General features: G+C 41.7%; 1 protein-coding gene across 1 annotated transcript in view; it reads right to left on the bottom strand.

Annotated features, from left to right (window-relative positions):
- The window catches only part of pard6gb (par-6 family cell polarity regulator gamma b), a 29314-nt gene that overhangs the window by 6689 nt on the left and 1496 nt on the right, over nucleotides 1-21129 (bottom strand). Inside the window, exon 2 of the mRNA XM_055654371.1 lies at nucleotides 6115-6337. Coding sequence (XP_055510346.1) covers nucleotides 6115-6337 — 223 coding nt within the window. The remainder of the gene's footprint in view (nucleotides 1-6114; nucleotides 6338-21129) is intronic.

The raw sequence follows: 21129 nt of genomic DNA, 5'->3' as shown, positions 1-21129 counted from the left end.
TTGTGGCATCTGCAAAATACCATTGCAAAGGTCACTCAGCTTTCTGGGCCTAACATTTGAGCCGTTTCATCAAGAAGGTGGCATCACAGGTAGATAGGGTGGTCAATAAGACTTTCAGCAAATTGCCCTTCATCAGTCAGGGTATTGAGTATTGAAGTTGGGAGGTCGTGTTCCAGTTGTACAAAATATAGGTGAGGCTACATTTAGAGCATCGTGTTCAGTTTTGGTCACCTTGTTATAGGAAAGCTGCCAAGCTGGAAAGGGTGCAGAGAAGATTTACGAGGATGTTGCCAGGACTCGAGGATCTGAGCTATAGAGAGGTTGTGCAGACTAGGACTCCTTGGAGCGCAAGAGGATGAGGAGCGATCCTAGAGAGGTGTACAGAGGAATAGATCAGATGAACACACAACCTCTTGCCCAGAGTAGGGGAATAGAGAACCAGGAGGCATAAAGTGCCCTCCATAATGTTTGGGACAAAGTAGGTATGTTGCAAAACCTACCTGAATCGTCGTTGAGAATCTGCCCCAGCCCTTGTGCGCGATTTTGGCGCTGTTTAGAGGGGGCGGGTTTAAAACGCGATTTTTACTAGGCTGTTGCAATCGAAAATGTTCAGCCTAGTAAATCATTAACAAAAAATCGCTGAAAGACCCCGTCACAAAAGGTATTATTAGTTTTTATGGCCTTGTATAATAGTTATAGTAGTTTAAAAATCACTCTCTAAACCCGCGACCTCTCGCAGCCCCAGGGTTTTATAAAGCAAACAATTAAAGGTATGTACCTTATTTTTACATTAAAAGGGGCTTCTTAAGAACCCTGTATATAAAGTTTTCTATAGCGAGTAGTTCATTTTGGGCTCTTTATATCCCGCAGTATTTTTCTGGGCATTTGAGGGCACAAATCTACCGCAATGTGAAAGTTCTAAACCAGCGCGTTCACGGGAACCCACTAGAAAGCTGATTTAAAATGGACTTTAATTTACTGCAATTGAACACTAAATTCCTTCCATTTGGCCTATAAATTAATGTAAATGAGATTTAAAAATCATGTTTTATTGTGAATTATTTATGAATATTATTTGGACACTTGGGCTATTTAAAAACGTTAATCATTTATTAAGAAATGGATAGATGTTTAGATCTAGTAATTGAAGTTTGAAATTAGCTACACTTGGGTAACTAACTAATTATATGCTTTAATTTCAGGTCATCCAAGTTAGATTATTTTATGTTTGTTTCAGAATGGTTCAATCTACGATAACTGAAAATTTCATTCAGTTCTCTTAATTTTTAAGAAGGTTATGGCCTTTTGACAGCACACGATCACAGCTTTTTTGTTATGTCCATAGAAAATCAATAGGGAACAAGATGCTAATTTCCGAGTATGAAAATGGCCATAACTTTTTAAATACTTGAGATATGAAAGTGAATTAGGTGTCAAATTAAACTTCTTTTTATGCTTTATCTGATGGGATAAATTACAGACTTGATTTTTTAAATCTCAAAATTTTGTAACATTGCTAGACAAAGACCCATCATTTATTTATTTGCCTCCATACTCCACAATTTGAGATTTGTAATAGAAAAAAAAATACATGTGGTTAAAGTGCACATTGTCAAATTTTATTAAAGGGTATTTTTGTGCATTTTGGTTTCACCATGCAGAAAATATGTTTATACACAGTCCCCCACATTTCAGGGCACCATAATGTTTGGGACACATGGCTTCACAGGTGTTTGTCATTGCTCAGGTGTGTTTAATTGCCTCCTTAATGCCGTTATTAGAGAGCTCTCAGCACCTAGTCTTTCCATCACCTTTGGAAACTTTTACTTATCAACATGAGGACCAAAGTTGTGCCAATGAAAATCAAAGAAGCCATTATGAGACTGAGAAACAAGAATAAAACACCAGCCAAACCTTAGGCTTACCAAAACCAACTGTTTGGAACATCATTAAGAAGAAAGAGAGCATTGGTGAGCTTACTAATCGCAAAGGGACTGGCAGGCCAAGGAAGACCTCCACAGCTGATGACAGAAGAATTCTCTCTAGAATAAAGCAAAATCCCCAAACACCTGTTCGACAGATCAGAAACACTCATCAGCAAGGAATTTTGATGCATGCTGTGTGCAGAAGAATGAACATTTTCTAAAGTATAATAAGGGGATTATTTTTAAATGTAATACAGTTGTGGTGAACTGAAAATAGTTTTGGGTGACCTCCTGTATTCCACCGTTTCACTCAGTGTCATCTTGGCACCAGACTTTCTACAATGGCTAAACTGTCTGTTCATTTCATGCAAAGAGGCGAAATGTTTCACAAGATTCATAGGGAGATGATAAATATACTAATGTACAAATGGAGTGAGCACAATAAAGTTGGCTGAATTGTTACTGCTGGAGGGCATTTTATAAAATCACTTGAAACCTGTCATGCTTGTTGGGACAAGAGGACAAGAGGACTTGATAGAGGTCTTTAAAATGATGAGAGGGATAGACAGAGTTGATGTGGACAAGCTTTTCCCTTTGAGAATAGGGAAGATTCAAACAAGAGGACATGACTTCAGAATTAAGGGACAGAAGTTCAGGGGTAACATGAGGGGGAACTTCTTTACTCAGAGAGTGGTAGCGGTGTGGAATGAGCTTCCAGTGGAAGTGGCAGCAGGTTCGTTGGTATCATTTAAAAATAAATTGGATAGGCATATGGATGAGAAGGGAATGGAGGGTTATGGTATGAGTGCAGGCAGGTGGGACTAAGGGAAAAAAGTTGTTCGGCACGGACTTGTAGGGCCGAGATGGCCTGTTTCCGTGCTGTAATTGTTATATGGTTATATGGTTATAGGAGTCAGGTGTGGATTTGTCAATGACCACTGTCCGCAGAAGACTTCATGAACAGAAATACAGAGGCTACACTGCAAGATGCAAACCACTGGTTAGTTGCAAAAATAGGATGGCCAGGTTACAGTTTGCCAAGAAGTACTTAAAAGAGCAACCACAGTTCTGGAAAAAGGTCTTGTGGACAGATGAAACAAAGATTAACTTATACCAGAGTGATGGCAAGAGCAAAGTATGGAGGAGAGAAGGAACTGCCCAAGATCCAAAGCATACCACCTCATCTGTGAAACATGGTGGTGGGGGTGTTATGGCCTGGGCATGTATGGCTGCTGAAGGTACTGGCTCACTTATCTTCATTGATGATACAACTGCTGATGGTAGTAGCATAATGAATTCTGAAGTGTATAGACACATCCTATCTGCTCAAGTTCAAACAAATGCCTCAAAACCCATTGGCCGGCGGTTCATTCTATAGCAAGACAATGATCCCAAACATACTGTGAAAGCAACAAAGGAGTTTTTCAAAGCTAAAAAATGGTCAATTCTTGAGTGGCCAAGTCAATCACCCGATCTGAACCCAATTGAGCATGCCTTTTATATGCTGAAGAGAAAACTGAAGGGGACTAGCCCAGAAAACAAGCATAAGCTAAAGATGGCTGCAATACAGGCCTGGCAGAGCATCACCAGAGAAGACACCCAGCAACACCCTGGTGATTTCCATGAATCGCAGACTTCAAGCAGTCATTGCATGCAAGGGATATGCTAAACTAGTAAAAAATACTAAACATGACTACTTTTATTTACATGACATTGCTGTGTCTCAAACATTATGGTGCCCTGAAATGGGGGGGGGGGGGGGGGGGGGGGGACTATGTATAAACACTGCTGTAATTTCTACATGGTGAAACCAAAATGTGTAAAAATGGCCTTTATTCAAATCTGACAATGTGCACTTTAACCACATGTGATTTTTTCCAATTACAAATCTCAAATTGTAGGGTTCAGAGGCAAATAAATAAATGATGGGTCTTTGTCCCAAATATTATGGATTACCGTAAGGGGAGAAAGATTTAATGGAAACCTGTGGGGCACCTTTTTTTTTTACACAAAGGGTGGCGGGTGTATGGAAAGAGCTGCCATAGGACGTGGTCGAGGCTGATAGTATTCCGCCTTTTAATAAACATTTAGACAGGTACATGGATAGGTCAGGTTTAGAGGGATATGGGCTAAACGCAGGCAGGTGGGACTAGATGGGACATGTTGGTTGGTGTGGATAAGTTGGGCCGAAGGACCTGTTTCCCGGCTGTATGACTCTATAACACTGACAGCTGTTCATCTAAATCCTAGGTCTCCCTTTCCAACAATGCTGTGGAAAAACTGTCACAGATGAATAGTGTGGAAACAGGCCTTTTGGCCCAACTCGCCCACACTGACCAACAATGTCCCAGCTACCCTAGTCCCACTTGCCTGCGCTTGGTCCATATGCCCCCCCCAAACCTGTCCTATCACTGTACCTGTCCAGCTGTTTCTTAAATGATGAGATAGCCCCAGCCTCAACTACCTCTTCTGGCAGCTTGTTCCATACACCCACCACCCTGTGTGTGAAAACGTTACCCCTTGGATTCCTATTAAATCATTTCCCCTTCACCTTGAACCTATGTCCTCTGGTCCCCGATTCTCCTACTCTGGGTAAAAGACTGTGCATCTACCCAATCTATTCCTCTTATGATTTTGTATACCTCTATAAAAGATCTCCCCTCACCCTCCTACGCTCCATGGAATAGAGACCCAGCCTACTCAACCTCTCCCTATAGTTCACACCCTCTAGTCCTGGCAACATCCTCGTAAATCTTTTCTGAACCCTTTCAAGCTTGACATTTAAGGAGGATGACTTAATATTTTCTGAAGACCAATTGGGCACGGACAATAAATGCTAACCTTGCAGTGATGCTCAGGTCCCACATATGAATTAACGCACATATGTAAGACCAACATGAGCAGCACCCTAAAATAAGTTATCTAGATATTTGAGATTGCAGTATCTATAAAATGGCTGCTTGCAAGGCCTCAAGTAATTACATCTTCATGCTCCTAAATCGTATTGAAATCTAAAAAAAAGTCAAATGTTTAAAAAAATGGTTATTTTAGTGTATTTGCTAATTTAATTCAAGCGGTCTAAAAATGTATCTCATCCTAAAAACCGAAAACCAATTTATGCATTCAACTCATTATGTTTATAATTATTAGCTGATGTTCAGAATGCAGATGTGGAGGAATTTCTTTAGCCAGAGAGTGGTGAATCTGTGGAATTAATTGCCACAGAAGGCTGTGGCGGCCAAGTCATTGGGTATTTTTAAAGTGGAGATTGATAGGTTCTTGATTGGCGAGAGCGTCAAAGGTTACTTGGAGAAGGCAGTAGAATGAGGTTGAGGGGGGGGGGGGGGGGGGGGATATAGATCAGCCATGATTGAATGGCACAGGCAGACACGACAGGTTGAATGGCCTAATTCTGCTCCTATATCTTATGATCAACAATCTGATAATATTTAACAAATATTTTCCACATAACTGCATCGTAATATTTAGTTATATACATTTGATGACTCATCTAACTAAATCAAAGGAGCATGGGAATGCAGAGACAAAAATAAAATGGAGATGAAATATCCTGATATGAGGCTGGAGGAGGTGGGGCACAGACAGAGGACAAATCTTTAGCACATCATGCAGTGCATTGGCAGTTTTGGGCCCCATATCCAACGATGTGCTGGCATTGGAGGGTCCAGAGGAGGTCTACGAGAATGATCCCAGGAATGACTGGGTTAACATATGATGCATGTTTGAAGACACTGGCCTGCATTCCCTGGAGTTTAGAAGAATGAGAGGGGACCTCAATGCAACTTTACAGAATAGTGAAAGGCCTGAATAGAGTAAATGTGGAGAGGCTGACCCAGAGGCCACAGCCTCAAGATTAAAATAATGTACCTTTAGAAAAGAGACGAGGAAGAATTTCTTCAGTCAGAGGGTGGTGAATCTGTGGAATTCATTGCCACAGAAGGCTGTGGAGGCTGACAATACATATTGTTAAGGTGGATAATGACTGATTCTTGATTCGTACAAGTGTCAGAGGTTATGGTGAGAAGGTAGGTGAATGGGGTTGAGAGGGAAAGATAGATCAGTCACAATTGAATGGTGGAGTAGACTTGATGGGCAGAATGGCCCAATTCTGCTCCTAGAATTTATTAACTAACATTTACCTTAATTTAAACTAATTTCAAAATCATACCTCTCCGTTGCACAAAAACTCTGAGCAATGGGTTAGCCATGGAAATAGCTTTATAGAAGTTGTCATTGTTGTTGATTGGAAGCAGGTCACCATGAACATCAGCATATCCAATTAATACATCCATGTTGGAGATGTTATGCGTATGAAGAATTAGGTTGTAGAATTCATCAAACTTTCCAGGCTTGTACCGGCACAACGAGAATCTTCGGAATTCAGCTCCAAACTGTTCAAAAACAAAAATTAGTATGTCATTGTCTGTGAGCATATTTAATATTACATTTAGAAATATTAGGTCAATAGGAAAATACTAGTAACTTCCACATAAAGACAACTTCAGCTCACGATAGTGTTTATATAGAGAAAAGCAACGTTCAATCTCCAAAACACTGCTGAATCAAAGAAACGAGTAGTTTCCTTTCTCACTCCTAATCAAAGACTAGGAAAAGGCCAAACCCTCCAGTTCTCTTGGACAGGTCTGTATGAATTCATAGCAGAATATACTTTGGGAAGGTAGAAAAAAGTAATTAAGAAAAATTAAGATATTAAGTCTATTATATTTTACAATCATGCTTCCTGAAGATGATGGCACCTTGCAAACATAGAAAATAGGTGCAGGAGTAGGCCATTCGGCCCTTCGAGCCTGCACCGCCATTCGATATGACCATGGCTGATCATCCAACTCAGTATCCCATCCCTGCCTTCTCTCCATACCCCCTGATCCCTTTAGCCACAAGAGCCACACCTAACTCCCTCTTAAATATAGCCAATGAACTGGCCTCAACTATCTTCTGTGGCAGAGAGTTCCATAGATTCACCACTCTCTGTGTAAAAAATGATTTTCTCATCTCGGTCCTAAAATACTTCCCTCTTATCCTTAAACTGTGCCCCCCAGTTCTGGACTTCCCCAACATCGGGAATAATCTTCCTGCATCTAACCTGTCCAACCCCTTAAGAATTTTGTAAGTTTCTATAAGATCCCCCCTCAATCTTCTGAATTTCAGCGTGTACAAGCCGAGTCTATCCAGTCTTTCTTCATATGAAAGTCCTGCCATCCCAGGAATCAGTCTGGTGAACCTTAACTGTACTCCCTCTATGGCAAGAATGTCTTTCCTCAGATTAGGAGACCAAAACTGTACGCAATACTCCAGGTGTGGTCTCACCAAGACCCTGTACAACTGCAGTAGAACCTCCCTGCTCTTATACTCAAATCCTTTTGCTATGAATGCTAACATACCATTTGCTTTCTTCACTGCCTGCTGCATCTGCATTCCTACTTTCAATGACTGGTGTACCATGACACCCAGGTCTCGTTGCATCTCCCCTTTTCATAATCGGCCACCATTCAGATAATAGTTTACTTTCCTGTTTTTGCCACCAAAGTGGATAATCTCACATTTATCCACATTATACTGCATCTGCCATGCATTTGCCCACTCATCCAACCTATCCAAGTCACCTTGCAGCCTCCTAGCATCCTCCTCACAGTTAACACTGCCCCCCAGCTTCGTGTCATCCGTAAACTTGGGAGATGTTGCATTCAATTCCCTCATCCAGATCATTAATATATATTGTAAATAGCTGGGGTCCCAGCACTGAGCCTTGCGGTACCCCACTAGTCACTGCCTGCCATTCTGAAAAGGACCCGTTTACTCCTACTCTTTGCTTCCTGTCTGCTAGCCAGTTCTCTATCCACATCAATACTGAACCCCCAATACCGTGTGCTTTAAGTTTGTATACTAATCTCTTATGTGGGACCTTGTTGAAAGCCTTCTGAAAGTCCAGATATAACACATCCACTGGTTCTCCCTTATCCACTCTACTAGTTACATCCTCGAAAAATTCTATAAGATTCGTCAGACATGATTTACCTTTCATAAATCCATGCTGACTTTGTCCAATGAATTCACCACTTTCCAAATGTGCTGTTATCCCATCTTTAATAACTGACTCCAGAATTTTCCCCGAATGTTAGACTAACCGGTCTGTAATTCCCCGTTTTCTTTCTCTCTCCCTTTTTAAAAAGTGGGGTTACATTAGCTACCCTCCAGTCCTCAGGAACTACTCCAGAATCTAAAGAGTTTTGAAAAATTATCACTAATGCATCCACTATTTCTGCGGCTACTTCCTTAAGTACTCTGGGATGCAACTTATCTGGCCCTGGGGATTTATCGGCCTTTAATCCATTCAATTTACCTAACACGACTTCCCGGCTAAACTGGATTTCACTCAGTTCCTCCATCTCATTTAACCCCCGGTCCCTTACTATTTCCAGCAGATTATTTATGTCTTCCTTAGTGAAGACAGAACCAAAGTAGTTATTCAATTGGTCTGCCATGTCCTTGTTCCCCATGATCAATTCGCCTGTTTCTGACTGCAAGGGACCTACATTTGTTTTAACTAATCTTTTCCTCTTCACATATCTATAAAAACCTTTGCAGTCAGTTTTTATGTTCCCTGCCAGTTTTCTTTCATAATCTATTTTCCCTTTCCTAATTAAGCCTTTTGTCCTCCTCTGCTGGACTCTGAATTTCTCCCAGTCCTCTGGTAGGCTGCTTGTTCTGGCTAATTTGTACGCTTCATCTTTTGTTTTGATACTATCCATGATTTCCCTTGTATATTACAATTCAATGATTTTATATTCATCATCAAAATAATAATTAGCTGAGCATACACAGCTTAATTTACTTTTCATTGCAAGCTCCAGCACTATCGCGTCAGTACCCACTGCTTGAACAAGGGCAAAATGGATCACCCCAAATGAATCCACTGCAAGTGGCTGAGACTGTAGAAAATAAGGCAGCATGTCTTAAATCACAACTTGGACACCAACATTTACATTTACATTTTCTGAAATGGCATAACTGAACAATTACATCAGAGAATTATATTTACACTACGCTGGCTCGGCAAGGGCAGCAGCATAATCAAGGACAAGTCACTCTTCTACCCTGTCCCAACAGGCAAGAGGTACAGCAGTGTGAAAACGCACACCTCCAGATTCAGGGGCTGCTTCTTTACAGCTATAATCAGGATAATGCACTAAACGTTATTCCCTTCATCACGTATCTGTACACTCTGCTTGGCTCGATTGTATAATCTTTCTGCTGACTGGTTAGCACGCAACAAAAAACTTTTCCCTGTACATGTGACAATAAACTAATCTTCCTATTGTCAAGATAGTAGTTAGTAGTAGTAGTAGTAGTACTTATATGCATTCTCTGGAATATTATAGCACACAAAAAACTCATGCAAATCATCAAACAACTTTTTATTGGTGATAGAGCATTAAATTGACGTCCAATTTCTTTTGCAAATGCATTTTTTTAAATGATTAAATAGCTTTAAAGTTTAATTATGTGCATTGTATATATACACAATAATTTTAGGGGTGCATTATCCTTCTGTGATAAATATCTATCCAGGATAAAACAAAAATTACATGTTGCTGCATCTCCATTCTGACATTTCAAAAGATGCCATAGGGTTAATGTCTCAAACTGGCTCAAATTCAAACTGTAGTTTGATCTCTGGAAAGACTAGACAATAATCCATTTTGGATTAATTGAATGCTTTCAACTAAATTCTTTCTTGTGCCACGTGCAGAACTAACACTAATTCTGTCCCTTTTCTTCCTATACAAAATTCCCCCCTCAATTTTTGGCTCAGTGGCAAGGCAAAACATTCAAACCAACTAGTTTAAGAAGTGGGGTCCCACCCCAAAACATCACCTATCCATGCTTTCCAGAGATGCCGCCTGACCTGCTGAGTTACTCCAGCACTTTGTGTTCTTTGTGTCACCCATTCCTTCTTTCCAGCGATGCCGCCTGTCCCGCTGAGTTACTCCAGTATTTTGTGTCTATTTTGAGTTTAAATCTTTAATTGACCCATTTACTCGTCACTGAAAGACAACCGCTGTGACTCCCCTTTTGTCTCCTCACATATCACTGGCGCTTGAAAGGCCATACCTATTCAACAAGCTAAGCACCGACCGTAATCCCACCTACAATCCTGCTTCCTTTCAAGGGGCACTAAGCCTTCAACTGCTTCCTTCTTTATTCCCCACAATCCATGGCTTGTTCACTTTCATCAGATGTTGAAAGATTTCTTCCAAAATGCTGCTGAGCATTTCTGTTTGAAGGCCACTTCAATATACTTTATACACATGTATTAACCTAACACGACATTCAAGTCCAGTCTGTCACCATTGTGTTATGTTGACGGTATTGCATAAATGTTTATCCTTTTGGATATTTAAGCCGAATAAAAAAAAGTACTGAAAAAGTTGGAAAGCTGAAACATGACCAAATCTATTTTCTGAACTATTTCTTATTAATATTTAAGCTTAACAGGTTTAGACAGCATGACTTATTTTGCCTGAAGTAATGTTTCAAATATTATAAATCATTCAGATTACATTTTTTTAAAGTTAAATATTTTGTTTAATTTATTTTTGACAGGAAACAAACACCTGACATTTAGTTTAGAGATACAGTGTGGAAACAGGCCCTTCAGCCCACTGAGTCCGCGCCGAGCAGAGATCCCCGCATACTAACACTATCCTACACACGCCAGGGATAATTTTACCAAGCCACTTAGCCTACAAACCTATACGTCTTTGGAGTGGGAAGAAACCGGAGCACCTGCAGGGCACGGAGAGAACGTACAAACTCCGTACAGACAGCACCCATAGTCAGGATTGAACCCGGGTCCCTGCCACGGTAAGGGAGCAACTCTAACACTGCGAAACCCCAATGTTCTATATTTTGTCGGTATTGCATGGCTATAATTAAACTACATTAATTCAAAAGAATCTGATTGCAGCATAAAAAATGTATACCCAATGGAAATATGATTAGTTAAATTTTAGTTTTGAGATACAGCATGGAAACAGGCCCTATGGCCCACGGTGTCTGCGCCGACTAGCGATCCCACAGATGATCTGAAAGAGTATTGAGATTAGGCAACATTCTGCGTTGGTTCCAATTTTCTAAAATAATTATCTAAAAAAAGAACATATTTTCACATGCGAAATGCAAAATGTTAAATGCAAATGTGCCACAATGTAATTACATCCTTCTGCATCGGTTAAATTGCTATCCGACTTAATTCTGTGCAGCAACATATTCATTTCTAAGCCCCAAAATTTCAACAACTCAAATTTACTGCGTAGTAGATACTTAAAAGATGAACAGCTTCTGGAAGTGATTTTAATAAACTAGCAGTTTGTTTCTGTGTGCCATAAATAATGCAGGGAGTTGTGGACGTAGCCTAGACCATCACGCAAACAAACCCTTCCATTGACCCCATCTACACTTCATGCTGCCTCGGCCACCAGCATAATCAAGGACCAGTCTCATCACGGTCACTCTGTCTTCTCCCTTCTCCTAACAAGCAAGAAGTACAGAAGTTTGAAAGCGCACAGCTCAATTATCAGACAATTGAACATCCTATCAACAACTAGAGAGCAGTCCTCACCTCCCATCTATCTCATTGGAGACCTTTGAACTATATTTAGACTTTACTGGACATTATCGTGCACTAAACGTTAGACCAGTGGTTCCCAACCTTTTTTTGGCCATGCCCCACCTAATCACCTCTAAAATCCTGATGCCCCCCCCCCTTGCTTTCCCTTGAGAGAAAACGGAGGAAATAGATATTATAAGGGTAACTTAGCAAAAGCTCTTTGAATCGCATTTCTAAATCCAATTCAATAAATAAGGTTCTCCCATGACCTCGCGCGCTTCGTGCGACGTGCATGAAGAGCGATGGCGCGGTGATTATGTAATAACTACACAATAAAGACCTTTTTTACCCCAAAAAAATTATTTACTCAAAATAACATCTGAAACATAAACTACATATGTTTACCTGATGGAAAATCCAAAAAAATAAAAATCGAAAATTTGGACCCAGACCTCCTCAGTCGCGCTCAATTGCCCCCCTTAAAAATCAAATTGCCCCCCTGTGGGGCGTACGCCCCACGTTGGGAACCACTGCGTTAGACCCTTTATCCTGCATCTGTACACTGTATTGTACAATGGCTTAATTGTAATCATGTATACATTTTTCACAGACTGGATAGCATGCATCAAAAAACCTTTCACTGTACCTCAGGTACATGTGACATACCAGACTAAACTAAACTAACAGACAAGAATGAATACATCTAAAACAGCCACAACTTAATAATCCTATAATAAGATATACACAAAATGCTGGAGTAAGTCAGCGGGACATGCAGCATCTCTGGAGAGAAGGAATGGTTGCCTTTTTGGGTCAAGACCCTTCTTCAGACCTGATCTTATAAACTGTTTACCAACTTTGCACAAAAAAAAAAATAAAAATCGCAATTTGCACTCAGCAAATCAATGCAAATTAGTTCTTTTGACTCCATCGCATAATCAAGCCTTATGCCCGTCTCAATTATTTTAATCATTGGACATTACAAGAATGGCAGAACATTTCCATTAAAAGATAACTAGACATTGTGTGCCAGTGAGTGGTAAAAACAAGCTCGGACAAGCACGGCGTTTATTTTGAAATTTTAAAACTAAAACCAGTTTTGCAGGAACTCTCCATTCTAAGAAATAAGACTAAACTATTGCATAGTGTAGATAAACACTAGTAAGTGTACACAGCAGTGCAAGCAGGTCTAATTCACACAAGAAAAAGCTTTTGCCATGCATTATAAAATTAGATGCAAAACTATTTGTGGCTGTTTATTAAAGTATTTTATAGTCAGTGAAGGTTCATTTCAAGATTTGCCACCATTGTACTGGTAATAACCAGGATAGCCTGTTTGCACTTAGCAAGCTTCCACAAATGTCATTGTGATAGCAACCAGATAATGTTTGTTTAGTGATGTTGACAATGATAATATTGAGTGGTGCCAGATATTTATCTTGTTTCCCCAAGGTATATTTTTCATGCCACTTTGACATTCGCATTGTTCCACACATCCCTCCTTCCACCTTCTCAATGAAAAGTCAAATTGCATGTCTCCTCCCCGGTTGTGACAAAATGTTACCTGTTTCTCTTTCCAAGATTCTCTGTGACCTACTGAGCTTTTCTGCCATTTTTCTTTTTTGTTTAGAAAAATGAGTTTCTTCACTACATGTCTGGTCATACTAACCTGCAAACACCCGATCTTGTCTGAACTTGTAAGCTAAGCAGGCTGAAGCCAAGTTAATATTTGGATGGGAATAAATATCAGGTGCAGTAGTCATAGAGGTAGCAAAGTGGCACAGTTTACTTTAGAGATACAGCGTGGAAACAGGCCTTTTAGCCCACCGAGTCCACCCTGACCATCAATCACCCATACACTAGTTCTATCCCACACACTAGGGACAATTTACAGATGCCATTTAACCTACACGTCTTTGGAATGTGGGAGGAAACCAGGGTTTCCAGAGAAAATCCATGCAGTCACAGGGAGAATGTCCAAAAACTCTGGACAGACAGAACATGTAATCAGAATCGAACCCGGGTCTCTGGCTCTGTTAAGGGCCTGTCCCACGAGCATGCGATTCCATGCGGCAAGCACGACAGGTGATCGATGAACTCAAAGGGCCGAAGGACCTGTTCCCATGCTGTATCTCTGAACCAAATTAAGGTTCATTCCACAACTAAGAACCATTTCAAGGTTTCCGAATTAGGTTATGCGCTGAGAACCATATGTTAAGATGGAAATTGACAACTCAAATCTCCACTACGAAATGCATCTCCATTAACCCAGGAACTAATAATGCAAGGCTAAAACTTGCCCAAAGCTTTAAAACTTCAGTTGTGATTCCATGGCTTCCAACATAATAACAAACAGAAGCTAGTCAATATAGGTGAATTTTTAAAAATAATTTATATAGAAAATAAAACAGAATCTTGATAACTATTTGGCCAAATGGTGCTAGCACAATAACCTGGCTCTCAACACCAGCAAAACCAAGGAACTGATTATGGACTTTGGAAGGGGTAGGATAGGGACCCACAATCCCGTTTATATCAATGGGACGATGGTGAAAAAGGTCAAGAACTTCAAATTCCTGGGCGTGCATATTTCCAAAGATCTTTCCTGGTCCCAGCACACTGATACAATTATAAAGAAAGCACATCAGCGCCTCTACTTCCTGAGAAAATTACGGAGATTCGGTATATCAAAGAGGACTCTCTTGAACATCTACAGGTGCACAGTAGAGAGCATGCCGACTGGTTGCCTCGTGGCTTGGTTCGGCAACATGAGTGTCCAGGAGCAGAAAATGAATTCAGAAAGTTGCGCCACTGCCCAGTCCATCATCAGCTCTGACCTCCTCAGCATCGAATGGATCTATCGCAGTCGCAGCCTCAAAAAGGCTGCCAACATCTTCAAGGACCCGCACCATCATGGCCACACACTCATCTCTCCGCTGCCATCAGGTAGAAGGTACAGGAGCCTGAAATCTGGTACATCCAGGTTCAGTAACAGCTTCTTCCCCACAGCCATCAGGCCATTAAACTCGCCATTAAAAAAAACTCTGAACTATTGTGTTCAAGAAGGAACTGCAGATGCTGGAAGATCGAAGGTACACAAAATTGCTGGAGAAACTCAGCGGGTGCAGCAGCATCTATGGAGCAAAGGAAATAGGCGACGTTTCGGGCCGAAACCCTCCTTCAGACTGATGAACTCTGAACTATAACAGCCTATTGCACTTTATCTGTTTATTTATGTGTATATATATGGTCTATGCTATATAGACACACTGAACTGATCTGTATTTATGCTTACAATACTCTGTTGTGCTGCAGCAAGCAAGAATTTCATTGTCCTATCTGGGCCACATGACAATGAACTCTCTTGACTTGAATTGTTTTAATTTGGAGCTTTTCAAATCAAGAATCATTTAAGCAATAATGCTACTTATCTCCATTAAAGATTAATCAATCGCAGCCCGAAACTAATCTCAAGCAAACATTTTGGATAACAGAAGTAGTTTCGAGGTTTGCATATCTCTAGAGCTGCTATTTGCCTCAAGGAGACCCTTTAATCGGACATTATCTTTTAGTAAACATTATTCCCTTTATCATGTATTTGTACACTGTGGATGGCTCTATTGTAAGTATGTATAGTTTTTTCCGCTGAAGGGTTAGCATTATAACAAAAACCTTTATACTGTACCTCAATACATAGAGTCAGAGTAACACAGTGTGGAAACAGGCCCTTCGGTCCAACTTGCCCACACCGGCCAACATCTCCCAGCTACACTAGTCCCGCCTGCCAGCATTCGGCAGCAACATGTGACAATAAACTAAACTCTCCTGGGTCCAGAATATCAATGTAATCACAAAGAAAGTCATCAATGCCTCTACATCTTTAGAAGATTGAAGAGATTGAAGAGATTTGGTATGTGGACGAATACTCTATCAAACTTCGATATGCGTAGGTTAGAGCACACACTGACTGGTGGTATTACGGTCTGGTTCAGCAACTCAAACGTCCAGGAACAGAGAATGGCAAGTTGGCCTTCATAACAAGAAGAGTTGAGTATAGGAGCAAAGATGTCCTTCTGCAGTTGTGCAGGGCCCTAGTGAGACCACACCTGGAGTATTGTGCGTAGTTTTGGTCTCCAAATTTGAGGAAGGACATTCTTGCTATTGAGGGAGTGCAGCGCAGGTTCACAAGATTAATTCCCGGGATGGCGGAACTGTCATATGCTGAGAGAATGGAGCGGCTGGGCTTGTATACTCAGGAATTTAGAAGGATGAGAGGGAATCTTATTGAAACATATAAGATTATTAAGGGTTTGGACACGTTAGAGGCAGGAAACATGTTCCCGATGTTGGGGGAGTCCAGAACCAGGGGCCACAGTTTAAGAATAAGGGGTAAGCCATTTAGAATGGAGATGAGGAAACACTTTTTCACACAGAGAGTTGTGAGTCTGTGGAATTCTCTGCCTCAGAGGGCGGTGGAGGCCGGTTCTCTGGATACTTTCAAGAGAGCTAGATAGGGCTCTTGAAGATATCGGAGTCAGGGGTTATGGGGAGAAGGCAGGAACGGGGTACTGATTGTGGATGATCAGCCATGATCACATTGAATGGCCGTGCTAGCTTGAAGGGCCAAATTGCCTAATCCTGCACCTATTGTCTATTGTCTAGACCACAGAGAGTGGTAGACACTGCCCAGTCCATCACAGGTTAACTAGTAATACAGTTATATATTTATTTTTTTACAGTAAACCCTTGCTGTAACAGGTCATGGGGGGAGGGGAAGAATGGTGTCTGTTATAAGTGGGTAATGGGCTATCATTATGTGAGTTTTTGTGTATTAACCAGCGCCTGTGGTTTGTTTCTACAGCCAAACAACCACAGGTGTTGGTTAATACAGTTTGGACACGCTAGAGGCAGGAAACATGTTCCCGATGTTGGGGAGTCCTGAACCAGGGGCCAGTTTAAGAATAAGGGGTAAGCCATTTAGAACGGAAACGAGGAAACACTTCTTCACACAAAGAGTTGTGAGTTTGTGGAATTCTCTGCCTCAGAGGGCGGTGGAGGCAGGTTCTTTGGATACTTTCAAGAGAGAGCTAGATAGGGCTCTTAAAGATAACAGAGTCAGACGATATGGGGAGAAGGCAGGAACGGGGTACTGATTGGGGATGATCAGCCATGATCACATTGAATGGCGGTGCTGGCTCAAAGGGCCGAATGACCTACTCCTGCACCTATTGTCTATTGTCTCAGGAAAATTACTAAATAAAACCAGGACATTTTAGTCATGAAAGAATAAAATCATCCAACAAGTGCTGTAAAACTGTCATTGTAAGTCATTAAGATGTGTTGTTTACCCATAAACTGTGTCCATTACATAATTAATGTGAAAAGTACAACAATACTAAAGAACAGAGAAGTTGTTCAAGTGATTTTTTCCTCATGCATCCTAGCAATAACAAATGATAGTGAAGCCAGCCAACAGCTTTGGCAGTGTGAACCAAAGATACTAGAGCTCTACGATCTTCAGTGTGAACATTCACACTGTTGTTTCCATGCAACTAATCTGATTATCCTGAGATAGTCATTGTTTAGAGATGCTAGTGTGTCAGAATCCTACATGCAATTAAGATAGAATAGACTCCACAAGGCAAAGCCTGCCCTCGGGCTGATTCCTGAAGTCAGTTTCCACGTGACTATCCCGATGGAACACGCAGGCTGCAAACAGCAAGGTATACGCCAACATGCTGAGATGGCAAATTTTGTGCTAGTTCCTTTCAATTCAAAGTCAATGGGTTAGCGTGCCTCATTAGCACCATACAGATCTCACCAGATACCTCATTCTGCTTCGGCAAGGCCAGCAAGAGTTAAGAGTCAAGTCAAGAGTGTTTTATTGTCATATGTCCCAGATAGGACAATGAAATTCTTACTTGCGGCAGCACAACAGAATATGTAAATGTGGTACATAACCGGGGGGGGGGGGGGGGGGGGGGGGGGGGGAAGTCCAGTGTGTATATACACATGCACACATACTCAATAAATAAACAAAATATAGTGCAATAATAATAATAGTCTATTATACTTCAGAGCTTGTTTGTTGTCATGTTTAATAGCCTGATGGCTGTAGGGAAGAAGCTGTTCCTGAACCTGTTCGTTAACAGTTTTCAGGCTCCCATACCTTCTTCCCGATAGCAACGGTGCAATGAATGTGTGGTGTGGGTGTTTGATGACGTTGGCCGTCTTTTTGAGGCAGCGACTGCGATTGATCCATTCGATGGTGGGGAGGTCAGAGCCGGTGATGGACTGGGCAGTGGCCCCAACTTTTTGCAGTCTTTTCCGCTCCTGGATGTTCAAGTTGCTGAACCAAGCCACGATGCAACCAGTCAGTATGCTCTCTACTGTGCACCTGTTGAAGTTCCTGTTGAAGAGAGAATCCTCTTTGACATACCAACTTTCCGTAATCTTCTCAGAAAGCAGAGGCGCAGATGTGCCTTCTTTATAATTGCATCAGTGTGCTGGGACCAGGAAAGATCTTTGGAAATATGCACGCCCAGGAATTTGATGTTTTTGACCCTCTCCACCATTGTCCCATTGATAAAAAACAGGGTTGTGGGTCCTCACCCTTCGCCTTCCAAAGTCCACAATCAGTTCCTTGGTTTTGCTGATGTTGAGAGCCAGGTTGTTGTGCTGGTACCATTTGGTCAGTCAGTCAATCTCACTTCTATACTCTGATTCATCACCATCTGTAATTCGTCCCACAACAGTGGTGTTGTCGGCAAACTTGAAGATAGAGTTCGCCCTACATCCGGCTACACAGTCATGAGTATAGAGTGAGTAAAGCAGGGGGCTGAGCACGCAGCCTTGAGGTGCTCCTGTACTGAATGTTACTGAGGATGAGGTATTTCCTCCAATTCGGACAGACCGTGGTCTGTGGATGAGGAAGTCGAGGATCCAGTTACAGAGGGATGCGCAGAGACCCAGTTCCGTGCACTTGGTAACCAGCTTTTTTTTCCGTATCAAAAAATCATTTATTTAATTTCAACACGATACAAAAACCAAAAAAAACCCCAAAAAACCGTGGTGACATACCTACCACCATGTTACAAAATCATCAAACAACTGTGTTACAAATATTCTAATAACTACTGTACAACCCCGGTATAGGGGAAGCATCTGCTTCTTCCGCCTGGTAAGCGAACTGTAGTGGGTAAAGGTTCTTGTTGAGGTAGGAGTTGATATACCCCATAACCAACCTCTCAAAGCACTTCAGCACCACAGATGTTAGTGCCACTGGTCGGTAGCCGTTAAGGCACGTCACCTTACTCTTCTTGGGCACCTGAATTATTGATGCCCTCTTAAAGCAGGTGGGAACCTCACACCTCACAAGTGAGAGGTTGAAAATGTCTGCAAAAACTCCAGCCAGGTGGTCTTCCCAGTGTTATCAGGCAACTGAACCATCCAACCTACCACAACTAGAGAGCAGCCCTGAACTACTACGTGTAGGAAGGAACTGCAGATGTTCGTTTACACCAAAGATAGATACAAAATGCTGGAGTAATTCAGCGGACAGGCAGCATCTCTGGATAGAAGGAATGGGTAATGTTTCGGGTCGAGACCCTTCTTCAGACTACTATCTACCTCATTGGAGAAACTCAGACTATCTTTCATCAGATTTACTGGCTTTATCTTGCACTAAACGTTATCCCCTTTATCCTGTATCTGTACACTGTAAATGGCTCGATTGTAATCATGTATTGTCTTTCCGCTGACTGGTTAGCACGCAACAAAAGCTTTTCACTGTGCCTCGGTACACATGACAATAAACATAACTCAAACTCAAAAATACCTGCCTGGGGCTAGCAGAGTGAGCATATACAACAACTTGCATTTACATGGTGTTTATATCACTGCAGAACATTTCAAAGCCCTTCACAATGGTTTTATCAAACAACATTTTACGCAGAGATAATAGGGTAGGTGAGCAAGAGGGGTGTTTTCGAACAATCTTTGATTGATTTTGTTGAAGAACAATCTTGAAGGATGGGGCAAATAAATGGGAAGGTAGCAAAGTCCAGAAAATAGATCACAAACAGCGAAAGCACAAAATAAATTTAGGAATATACATACACAGTGACAATTGGATAAATTCACAGATCTGGGAGGGCTGTAGAGCAGTATAGAGATGAAACAGGTTTGGGCCATGGAGATTTGAAAAACTTTGGGTTATGAACAAATGAAACTCTGACCAAGACGGAACAGGGACAGCAGAATTACGTTGGGGAGATTTGAAGCAGGTGAAAGGTAGAGGCTGTACAAGAACAATACATACAAGGGCGGCATGGTAGCACAGCCTTGCAGTGCCAGGGACCTAGGTTCGATCCTGACCACATGGGTTTGCCCCGGTGCTCCGGTTTCCTCTCACAGATGTACAGGTTTGTAGGTTAATTGGCTTGGTAAAACTGTAAATTGTCCCTAGTGTGTGTAGGATAGTGTTAGTGCGGAGATTGCTGGTTCATGCGGACTCAATAGGCAGAAGGGCCTGTTTCCGCACTGTATCACTAAATAAGATAAAGGCGTTGATGAAGACTCAAACAGCTGAGACAGGCAAACAGGCCACATGTCACAAAGTGCTGGGGGAACTCTGGAGTCAGGCAGCATCTGTGGAAGGGACTTTCAGGTAATGTTTCATGTCGAGATCCTTCTTCAGACCCCGAGACTAAAGAAGATGCCCGCGCGCTGACCGTTCCCTCTACAAGTGCTGAGTACCTCCAGCACTTTATATTTTGCCCAAGATTCCAGCATTGCAACTCCTTGGGTCTCCAGGCTAAGTTACAAAAGTGGACACATACCATCATGCAGTTCGAAACACTTCCCAGGGCCGAGATAGAGGCCAAGCTTCAAAAAAGTTTTAAGCCTCAAACCAGCAAGGGAACGGAATGAGGTAACGAGGTTCACTCTTCCTATTAATCAGCTCTTGGGAATTTCTGCTCATGTCGTGAAATGATCAAGCGATTTCAGAGCAAGCAGTAACATGCAAACTGTTAGCCGAAAACTCCCACTTCAGGTACAATTTATCATAAAGCATGCAAATGGCATGGATATTGCACAAGATTACAAGAAACAAAACTCGTTTGGAAAGCAACATCAACCCGAAACGCGTGATGCATACACAGTAATCCTAACATCCAGTTGAACGAACAGCAAACCTCTAGCCAAATCTAGTTGCAGCTGACCCTGGGGAAAAAAAACCTCAGGAGGGCTGGGCTGGTAGAAGTGAGAAGGACAGGGGTGGGGTGGGGGTAACAACTCTCTCCAACTGCCGAGACACCGTCCGTCGCCCTCCCCCCCTCTGCTGATGTTGCCTGAACTATTCAGCAGTTCCCAGAATTTTCTGAATTTATTACAGAATTTCCAGCATCTACTTCTGGATTTTCAACAGGTTCCAGATGTCACTTCCTCCACTTTGTTTTTTTACACACACACCGACGCAGAGAGCGGGAGAGAGGGAGAGAAGAAACATTACAGCTTTGCCCCAAAACTTTTCTCCACTTTAAATGGAAA

The sequence above is a fragment of the Leucoraja erinacea genome, chromosome 2 (genome assembly GCF_028641065.1).
Source record: "Leucoraja erinacea ecotype New England chromosome 2, Leri_hhj_1, whole genome shotgun sequence".
Classification (NCBI taxonomy): Eukaryota; Metazoa; Chordata; class Chondrichthyes; order Rajiformes; family Rajidae; genus Leucoraja; species Leucoraja erinaceus.
Note: the sequence above shows the minus strand (reverse complement) of the source record. Positions and strands in the feature narration are given on the sequence as shown.